The sequence below is a fragment of the Tenrec ecaudatus genome, chromosome 1 (genome assembly GCF_050624435.1).
Source record: "Tenrec ecaudatus isolate mTenEca1 chromosome 1, mTenEca1.hap1, whole genome shotgun sequence".
NCBI classification, from domain to species: Eukaryota; Metazoa; Chordata; class Mammalia; order Afrosoricida; family Tenrecidae; genus Tenrec; species Tenrec ecaudatus.
Window position 1 is genome coordinate 6,098,096 of NC_134530.1, and position 10,393 is coordinate 6,108,488.

Here is a 10,393-nt window from a genome sequence, read left to right on the forward strand (position 1 = left end):
ACTGGTACCCGAGAATGGGGTGTCCCACCTTTTCACACCATCCTCTTGGCCTGTGGGTCCTCCCGGTTCCTGAGTCAGGGACTCACCTCTCCTGAAGGTGTTGGCACAACTGGGACCCGGGACCCCACTCCACTCCATTCCCATCTAGGCATGCTCCTTAGGGGAGGGGCCCAAGGATCCAGGGTTTCAAACAAGCTCCAGCACTGAGACTGGGTTCCCCTCTGCCAAGTGGGGTCGCCAACAACCGGAGCCTCTGTCTTCTCACCTTTCACCTCCGAATGAGGCACGGCCCACCTGGAGTGAGGAGACGCTTCCTTAACACCGTAGGCTGAGGGGCTGGCCTTGTTAATGATGCTCGCCATCTGTTCTGGAAGGTTCTAGAACAGCAGCCTCCACGAGGGCGGGGCAAGTGGCTTCTTGGACCAGGCCAACTGCCCAGGGAAGGTGGACCTCGTGGGGGCGGGGCGGGGCGGGGCTGTGAACCGTGACCCCCCCCCCCCAGCAGGCGGGCGTGATGGATGCGAGAAACACGAGAGGGAGACGGGGTGTTTTAAGTTGTTTATGTTTCTCCCCTGGAGTTCGCTGCGCAGGAGGCGCTTAAGGCAGAAACCCAGCCTGCACCGGGCCCCGCCGGCGACCAGTGAGCCGTGAGCGGGGTCCGCGGCCAGCCGGCCAGGTTCCAGACACATTCTCTCTGTCTGACTTCTGTAAGTCTTGAGCTCTTGAGGCCCGGCGTGGAGATTACGACCAGAGCGGTGTGCGCGCGCGTACGTGTGTGCGTGCGTGCGTGTGTGTGTGTGCGCGTACGTGTGTGTGCGCGTACGTGTGTGTACGTACGTGTGTGTGTGTTTTGGCTTCTAAAATGAACGCCGATCTCCCTCTCCCATCCTCCTCCCCTCCCCACGGCTGTGCGATCTCCCTCCACCCCCACCCCGACCCCAGGCCAGCGCCTGGGGAGCACAGTCGGCCCCTGGTCCTTTGGGAAGGAAGGGTCTGGAAGGCCACGGGAGTTTCCTTACACCTTCTGGCGCGTGGATGAGCGGACGGACGGATTTGGGACCGAGCGCGCTGCGGGATACACAGGCACAGGAAACAGTCTAGTAACCAGTGAGCACAGAACAATGGTACCAACACATTTCGGAAAAAAGAAAACAAAAGGACTGTTACAGCGGGGAGACCAGCCGTGCCCTCGGGGCGAAGGAAGGGGTCTCTGCAGAGCCACGGCGCACAGCTCACCCCCGGGGGTGCGGCGCAGGGCTGCAGGCCTGGTCTCCGGACCTGCCCGCGGTCCGATGGCTCCTCGCTGTGGCGGACGCACAGGTGACGTTCCGGAAGGTTCTGTGGGGTACCGGCACATCGGCGCTGGGGCTGCAGGTGCGCCCCAGGCAGGGAGGTGCTGCAGACCGCTGGGCCCAGGCCACTCAGAAGGGCCTGGAAACCTCCGCCTTCCAGATCGGATCCTGGGCCGGGGCCGGGGACAAAGGCCCGCTGCCTCCAGCAGCGGAGCAGACCACAGGGCTTGAGTTGCTGAAGGCGCCACTGGGCCTTGGCACACGTGGGCAAGTCTGCTTCTTGGGGGACCCGGACCATGTGGGGAGGTGGCTGCGGATGTGGGCACTGGGAGGCTGGGAATGAGCCCGGTGGGTCCGTCTGTCTGTCTCAGACAGTCAGGAGCTGGGTGCCAGGACACGCAGAGCAGAGCAGAGGTTGCGGCTTCTTCACGGCTGGGGGCCTGGAGCAGCTGCAACCCCCATCCCCCAAAGGCACCACGTGACCCCAACGTGACGTCGCTGGAGAGGCACTGTAGGTGGTGTGGGGCTGTGGGCTCCAGGGGGGAGGGGCCCGGCCGGGACCCTCTGGAAGCCCAGCCTGTGCTAGATGCCCTGCAGGCCATGGTTGGCATCACTGCGCTCCCGCTTCACCGGGGGCTCGCCCAGGCCGGCGTCCCCCTGGGGCTCGCTCCCTCGGTCCTCGCCGATGTCATCTGAGGAGAGAGGCCTTATCAGCGCCTCCTGCCCGACCCCCCACTGGCCGAGTGTCCCCTCCCGGGAAGTGGGGTGACTGTGGAGCAGGATTACATGTTTCTTCAGTGGAGTGGGAAGGGCTTAGCTGCCTCTTGTCAGAGTCCCCACTGAGGTGATTCCACCCCCCTAATTCCCCGCTGATCTGGGGCCAGCTCCCGTGTGTGTGTTTGTATGAGAGACACACGATAAAACTGCTCCAGAGTGTTCCCAATGGCTGGTTTTGGGGGGAAGCAGGTGGCCAGGACTTTCTTCTGCAGCACATCAAGGCAGCCAAGAACCTCTAGTTCAGTGGTTCTCAACTTTCCTAATGTGACCCTTTAATACAGTTCCTCATGTTGTGGTGACCCCCCCCCCCCCAACCATAAAATTATTTTCATTGCTGCTTCGTAACTGTAATTTTGCTATTGTTATGAATCGGGCGACCCCTGTGAAAGGGTCGTTTGACCCCCAAAGAGGTCGTGACCCACAGGTTGAGAACCGCTGCTCTAACCTTTCACTTAGCAGCTGAGAGCTTTAACCCTGTGTAGTCCCCGAGCCTCCAACTGCTTACCGCAGGGTGGGAAAGCCAGGCCCAACCCCCAAGAAAGGGCCCCGAGGGAGCTGGCGGTCCCCCTACCTTTGTCCAGCAGTGTCAGCGACAGGGAGGCCAGGTCGTTGAACTGCAAGAGAGAAGCCTGATTCAGGGATACCAGCATGGGCTGGCGGCGCTTCCTGGGGCCTGGGCGCCCAGTGTCCTCAGGCAGTTTGTGTTCCCTGCTGAGACAGTCTGGGCACTGTTGGGCACCTAGTGCTCCTTGACACAGCACCCATGGGAACGAGGAGTCGGCAAGGAGCACCCTATGGGAGAGGCTGAGACTGGCTTCTGGGGTGTGGGGGAACCACTTCCACTACCTAGGGTCTCCCTCCAGGGTCCAAGACCCATGCAGGCATGTGGGGCACAGCCACACTTCCTCATGGGGTCGGGCCAGTTGTGGGACTCCGGTCACTGCCCCATCAGAGGCCTGTGGCTACAGCAAGCGAAGCTGCTCCCGGGGCACACCCAGAGGACCAGAAAGCAGGCACCTGTGCAGATGCTTGTGCCCAGCCTGGGTAGCAGCACCGGTCACAATAGCCAAGGGGTGAGAACATCCCCAGTGTCCACCCCCAGAGGGATGGGTTAAAAGAGGCAGCCTGACACGCACAAGGGAAGGGGTCGGAGGCGACTTAAGGCCGTGGGGTTTGCGGTAAGAAAGGGAATGAAGCTTTGAGACCGGCTACATCAGGGATAACCCTGGAAAACATTTGCCGAGAGGAAGAGGCCAGCCGCGGAGGCCCGGCCTGCAGCGGAAGCGTCCCCCTCCGTGGAGAGCTCAGAGGAGGCAGTTCCATGGAAGAAAGCTTAGGGGTTGCCTAGGGCTTGGTGTGTTTTTTTTAAGAATGAGAATATTCGGGAACTAGATAGTGCTGATGGTCACGTCACCATGCACATGTATGCAGTGTGACCGAGTTGCGTGGTTTAGAGCCATGAACATGGTGTATTTTACAGCCCCCAGGAAGTGGGATTGGCACCTGTTCGGATGGGCCCAGAACGCAGGCTCTGTCTACTCACTGGCCTCTTTGGCCCTAGTGACGGGGTCCCAGAGTCTGCCCCGGGACCCCCTTCTGCCTCGTAGGGGTCCTTGCTCCAGGCAGGACCTTACCTCTCCCATCACGGCAATGGGCGTCTCCCCGGTGGCTTCGGCGACACGGTGCTCCACCAGGTAGAACATGTATTCGTCATAGAGCAGGCGGATCAGGTGGAAGGAGCCGAAGCTGGCGGCGCTGCGCAGGGTCAGGTCCCGGATCACCATGGAGCTGCCAGGGGCGGGGCGGGGCAGGGCACGGCATGAGACTGGCCACCGCCAATCTGGCAGAGTTATTCGGCTAGGCTTATCTGGGAAGCCGGCCTGCCCGTGAGGGCTACCAGTGGGACTCCTGGCACACGAGGGGCTTAGAGACCATGCCTGTGATGTTGGTTGGGGATGGGGCTGCTGACTCCCCATCGGAAGAAAGGGGTAGGGATGGGGTGGAGGGAGGGGAAGAGGGGCCAGCCTCAGTGCAATAAGCCATGAGATTGTTCCCGGCCACCTGGAAGAGCGGAGTGCCTGGATAAGTACTCCAGAGAAGAGGCTAGACACTGGCTCTGGATGGTGGCCTGTCCCCTGTCCCTGCCCCCCTCAAGGCTCCTCCAGTTCCTTAGCGCTCATCATTTTACTCCTGCAACACAACCTCTGAGGCAAACTCCCAGCGGTGGCCAAACCCTGCCCTCGGCCTGTTGGCATAGTGGTTACCTGTTGGGCTGCCAACCAAAAGGTCAGCAGTTCAAAACCACTAGTTGCCTCTTGGAGAAAGATGAGGCCATCTACTCCCGTAGAGATTTTTAGAAATCTCGGAAACCTGCAGGGGCAGTTCTACCCTGTCCTATATGGGGTCGCTCTGAGTCGGAAGTGGCTCGGTGGCAGTGAGGTTGGTTTTGACTTTTTGGTGGTGTGCTGGGCTAACCATTGAGCTGCTAACCGAAAGGCCGGAGGCTCAAAGTCACCAGCAATGCCAAAGGAGAAAGACGTGCCTGTCTATATGTGTAAAGGTTGCCACCTTGGAAAACCAGTGAGGCGGTTCTATTCTGTCGTGTGGGGTTGCTCCAGGTGATGATCAACTAACTCGATGGCAAGAGGAGTGGGTGGGTGGTGTGAATGATTCTCTATAGACTGTGAGGTTGGTAGTTCAAGGCCACCCAGAGGCACGTTGGAAGAAAGGCCTGGCGCTTCCCTCTGCAAAGGTGACGCGCATGGGGTGTCCGTGAGCTGGGAGGAGTCAATGGTGGTGGGTCTGCTTTTTGGGTAGAGAGAGATTCATGGATGCAAGCCTCTGCTGGGTCACCAGAGCTGGTACTGGGCTTCTGTCCTCTCGTTTTAGGCCCCAGATGTTCCCTGGGGAGCCCTGCCTCTCAGGGCCAAGCTCACGGTCAGTTGCAGGGGCTCAGCCACTGCCCTTAGTGTGTCCCATGCACAGCTGCCACCTGCCTGCCCATGGAGGCTGTGTTGCTAGGATGCTCAACAGGTCTCAGCGGAGTTTCCAGACTCAGATGGACTAGGCAGAAAGGCCTGGCGGTGGACTTGTGGAAGCCAGCCCAGGAGAACCCTCTGGCACAGCAGTCTGACCCCTGAATGATTAGGGGGGTGGTGCAGGACCAGTGGTGTTTTCATCTGTTGTACCTGGTACTGCTGGATCACTGCTAAGGACAGGACTGCACTCATCCCTACCCCAGGCCAGCCAGACTACACCTTTCTCCACACTCAGGGAGGTGGGTGGGCTGCCACCTGGGAGCTGGGGCAGCGGGGCCTTACCTGTAGAAGGACCACTTCAGCAGGAACTGCCTGGCAGCCTTGGGGAAGCTGGGGCTGCCAGCATGCTGCTTGAGGACCTGGGTGACCACGTTGTCCAGCCAGCTGGCCCACTGGTCCAGGGAACTCTGTTGCTGCAGAGTCAGCTTGAAGTCCTGCTGCAGCTGCTGCACCAGGCCCTCCTCGCACTGGCACACCCACGAGGCTTGCTCCTGCGCACACGCCCAGGCGGTCAGGGAGGGGTTCGCCCTCCCCACCCGCCCACTGCGGCCGCCAGCCCCAGTCCCATCTGGAGCTCCCTTGTGCTCAGGTAGGGACCCTGACCTCTGGGCTCAGACCCCAACCCGGGCACCTCCCTGTCAGTCAGTCCCTGTCAGTGAGGATGTGGGTAGGGCCACGATGCTGAACCTGGCAGAGAATATTAAAAGTACTGTGGGCTGCCAAAAGCAAAAAACAAATCTGTCTCAGAAGCATGAGCCAGAATGAATGCTCCTTAGAGGCCTGGGTGGCGAGATTTCATCTCATGTGCTTCGGACATGCTGTCGGGAGACACCGGTCCCTGGAGAAGGGCATCGTGCTTGGCAAAGTAGCGATAAGAGGAGTGCTCTCGACATGACAGACAGACACCGCGGCTGCAACAATGGGCTCACACGCAGGGACAATGGTGAGGATGAGGATGGTGTAGGATGGGGCAGGGTTCCATTCTGGTGTGCACAGGGTCGCTGTGAGCCGGAAACGACTTGATGACACCTTACAACAATAGCAGGATGTGAACAGGTCTCAGCAGCCCATCCAGACTAAGAAAGATGAGGAAGAAAGGCCTGGCAACTTTCAAAGCCCAGCCAATGAAAGCTCCATGGTGCACCGCATTGCACTCTGCAGACTGCTCACGGGGCTGGTGCACGACCGGGCAGTGTTCTGTCCCCTTGTAGATGGGGTCCTACGAGTCAGGGCAAACCCGGGGGGCTGACAACACCGATGTACACATACTGAATAGACACAGCCACGCCTCGTACTTAAAAAGCGCTCATTCCAGACTCAGAGTCACCCTCCATCCCTGGAGCTCAGTTTTCAGCCCACCAGTAGACAGGGCCTATACGAGGAGCAAGGAGCCAGGGTGGCTGAGTGGTTATGCCTTGGGCTGTTAACGTCAAGTCCAGCAGTTTGAAACCCCCAGCTGCTCCGCAGTAGCAAAGATGAGGCTTTATACTCTTGTAAAGATTTACAGTCTTGGCAGAGAGTCCTAGGTCCTGGGCCTGCCAAAGTTGTTTTCTCCTGGACCGGAGGCCACAGCCGCATGCATGCCCGCCAGGTCCTCGGTCCGGCTACATAGTAGCACCTGAGTCTGAGCCTCGCTGTGTTTATTGGAGCCGGGGGCACGGGAGCAGCACCGTGTGCCATCTGTCCGGCATCGTGTCAGTCAGATGTCAGTTGAGACAGAACGAATGAGCCGGAACCATGGGGGTGAAGGGGTCCCATGAACAAGAGCAGATCTTTGCAGCGAACGGAAGAAAGCAAGCCGGGACTTCTAAATGGAATGCTTTCCCATGAAGCTGCTCGGGATGACGGGCTTCCCGGAGTTCTCTGCACAGTTCCCACTGAACCAGGATCCTTCCTGTTAGTCCCCAAATGCACAAAATCGTGTTGGTGTGTCGTGTCGGGGTTTACACTGAATAATAAACACCGGAATCCTGGTGGGGGGGCGGGGGGAGGGGGCTGAGGAGAGGAATTTACAGTCTTGGAAACCTGTCTTGCAGGGGCCCTGTGTCGGCATCCGCTCGATGGCAGAGAGTTTGCTGCTTGTTCTGGTTGTAGGGGAACAGTAGCATGAGTCAGGTTTGCACGTCTTCGAAGCATCACTGGTCAGGGCATCCGCTGCCCAAGGGCCAAGTTCAGAAAGGTTCGGAAAGGGGTGCACGGACACAGGAGCGGGTGCGAATGCATGATGGTACACTGGGCAAGGCAGTGAGTGAGATGACAAGTGGGTGCGGGCTGCACTGGGACCCCCAACTCAGCAATAAAGAGTATTACTGTTTTCTGCTTCAAGCCGCCATTCTCTGGAGTGCGTGCACATACTGAACGAGACCCAAGCTAGGTACTAGGCTTGGCTGTGGGCGGGGACGCCGGCCGGGGCGCAGGTCACAGGCACCCAGGGTAGGGAGGGCCACTGCGGGGACCGGCGCTCTGAAAGTCACCTGCACGTTGGCGAAGTCCACGCGGTTGAGGTCACTGAGCATCTGGTTGATCTGGGACGCGTTCTGCAGCACGGCCCGGGCGGCTTGTGCCAGGTGGTTGAGTGACGTGTACCGCCGCAGGGTCTGGGCAAAGGCGCTGACCACGCCCACCTGGGGTAGGGCGGGGTTGGGGGAGGAGGCAGATCAGCGGGAGGGCAGCTGGCCCTTTCTACTTGGGGGTTGCTCAGTGGACTAAGGGAGCTTAGTGGGTGCAGGGAAACAGGAAAGAGCAAACCCACCTCTCTGACATTCCCACGGAGAGGAGTGAAGGCTAGAGACCCAAGCGCTCCAGCCAGTTAGAGTCCAGGCAAGGCCCGTGGACCTCTTCTGGGGTGGCCATTCCAATCCAGAGCCTTGGGCTTCAGCCCCCAAGCTGCAGGACCAGCCTCTGTGGGGGGTGTGACCTGGCCAGCTGTAATTGTAACAGCTCCTACTTGGTTCTTTGCTCGGCTGCTAACCCAAAAGTCAGCAGTTCAAACCCACCAGCTGCTCCCAGGGCCAAGTGTGTGGCAGTGTGCTTGCAAACCCCATGGGCAGCTCAACTTGCCCTCCAGGGTCGCTGGGAGGTGGGACAGATGGGTGTTTGGGGCTTATGGCCACGAATGTTTGAGAATCTTGATCTCATCAATCAATTCCAAACCATAGGGGTATCCGGGGGCTTGGAGTTCCGGTGTGTGTGGTGTGTGTGTGGGTGTAACGGTGACTGTGCTGGGCAGCTCACCAATAGGTTGGAACTTCACGCCCACCCAGAGATGTCGTGGAAGAAAGGCATGGAAAAATCACTTGTGAGAACCCGGCCATTGGAAGACCTGTGGATTGCAGCCCCATTCGTGGGCCTCCTTGGGGCAGGGCTCACTAGGCTGCAGCTGGCTGTAGAAAATTCTTAGGCACAAACCACGGGCCCAACAAATCGGGTTTGAGTTCTAGGCAGTGGACCAGGAGGCACTCCGCCTCCGTCCCTTCTCAACTGGCACCCAGCAACTTTTCCAGACATGCTGGCGAGCTAACGGGTAATCCTCCTCGTTCTCCCACGAGCCCACATTTCCACAGCCTGCCTTCTCTTTGTGACAAAACTTTTACTCTCTACAGAGGGTGTGAACAGGAACCCTCAGCCTCGTTTGCATCCCCCAGAGTCACTGCACCACGTGACATCTGCCACCCTCTCTGTGAGCAGCAGTGTCCCAGCACCAAGGTGCCACATGACGCACGACAAGAAGCTACCTCCCAGGGCATGGCAGGCCTCATGTCTCCTGAGCAACAGAGGGGTGCCTTGACTGGGCTGCTCTCCGGCTCCCTCCCAGGGAACCCAGCCAGGGCCGGGGACAGGGTTACCTTGGCCTGGATGACCTGCGGGGGAAAGTCGCTCATGGCGTTTGTCAACCAGCCTTCCAAGCTCTTGGCAAAATTACGGATGGCCTGTGTCAAGGTACCTGGAAGAAGCAAACCATGAGGTCAACAGTGGGCATGGCAGTGCCCTGCACCCACATCAGGATTACGTAAGGGGGGGGGGCAGAAGCACTAGAACTGATGATAATGATGTATGGCCAACTCTTTTTACAAGCGACTTAACTATGAAAATGTATGTACATGAATTTATATCAATAAAGCTACTTAAAAATTAAGCCAAGCAGAGACAAATGTAGTGAAAGTTTCCACCCATGAGGAATACGCACACAGAAGGATAAGCAGTGCTGATTAGGCACAGGGGCAACTGAGGATGCAGGGCATGTCTGTCCATCCGCTTACCTATTTATCTATCCATCTAGCTATGTCTCCATTCAGCCATCCATCTATCTTCCAACCATGTAACAATTTATCCATCTAACCATCCATCACTCAACCAAACATCCAGCCATCCAGCCAGCCACTATCCAGCCATGCATTTTCCCATCGACTTATCCATCTGTCATCAGACCACCCACCCACCTATTAATTTAGCCATACAATGGTCCATTTACCATCCAACCATTTACCTATCCATTAACCATTCACCCATTCATCCATATACCCCATCCATCCACCCATCCATCATTTATCTACCCCATCCATCCATCCATCCATCCATCCATCCATCCATCCATCCATCTATCCATCCACCCACTCACCCACCCATCAATCCATTTATCTACCTCATCCATCCATCCATCTATCAGTCCGTCCATCCATCCATCCATCCATCCATCCATCCATCTACCTACCCATCCATCCATCCATCCATCCATCCATCCATCCATCCATCATCCACCCACTTATCCACCATCTACTCATCCACCCACCCATCATCCATCCTTTATTTGTCTACCTCATCCATCCTTCATTTATCTACCTCATCCATCCATCCATCCATCATCTAGCCATCCATCTACCCACCCATCCATCTATTCACCCATCCATTCATCATCTATCAATCCATCCACCCATCCATCTATCCACCCACCCACTCATCCACCTACCTAAGGTGGTAGTTCACAATAGGGGCAATTCTACCTCCTGGGAGATATTTAGGATGTTTGGAGGAAGACTACAATGTATGGGATGCCCCCTTTACCCCCAAGAAGGATTCGGGCCCCACATCAGCAGTGCTGAGATGAAGAAGCCCTGATATGTACGCACATACATGTACATTTAGTCTGCTAATTTCACAGTTTATTTTGAGAAGGGTTCTAATTAAAAAACAATCATCAGACTGTTAAAAGAGAGAGAGACAGAGAGAGGGAGAGAGAGAGAGGGAGAGAGAGAGACAGAGAGAGAGAGACAGAGAGAGAGAGGGAGG

At 57.5% G+C, this 10,393-nt stretch overlaps 1 protein-coding gene across 2 annotated transcripts in view; it reads right to left on the reverse strand.

The window, feature by feature from the left end:
• Window positions 1-963: 963 nt before the first annotated feature.
• Window positions 964-10,393, reverse strand: part of RFX2 (regulatory factor X2) — a 78,858-nt gene continuing 69,428 nt past the window's right edge. For both annotated transcript variants that reach the window (XM_075545532.1, XM_075545525.1), the window contains 6 exons: window positions 8,953-9,050; window positions 7,582-7,731; window positions 5,390-5,598; window positions 3,704-3,857; window positions 2,641-2,683; window positions 964-1,984 (listed from right to left, as the gene is read on the reverse strand). In XM_075545532.1, coding sequence (XP_075401647.1) covers window positions 1,875-1,984; window positions 2,641-2,683; window positions 3,704-3,857; window positions 5,390-5,598; window positions 7,582-7,731; window positions 8,953-9,050 — 764 coding nt within the window. In that variant the 3' untranslated portion in view covers window positions 964-1,874. The remainder of the gene's footprint in view (window positions 1,985-2,640; window positions 2,684-3,703; window positions 3,858-5,389; window positions 5,599-7,581; window positions 7,732-8,952; window positions 9,051-10,393) is intronic.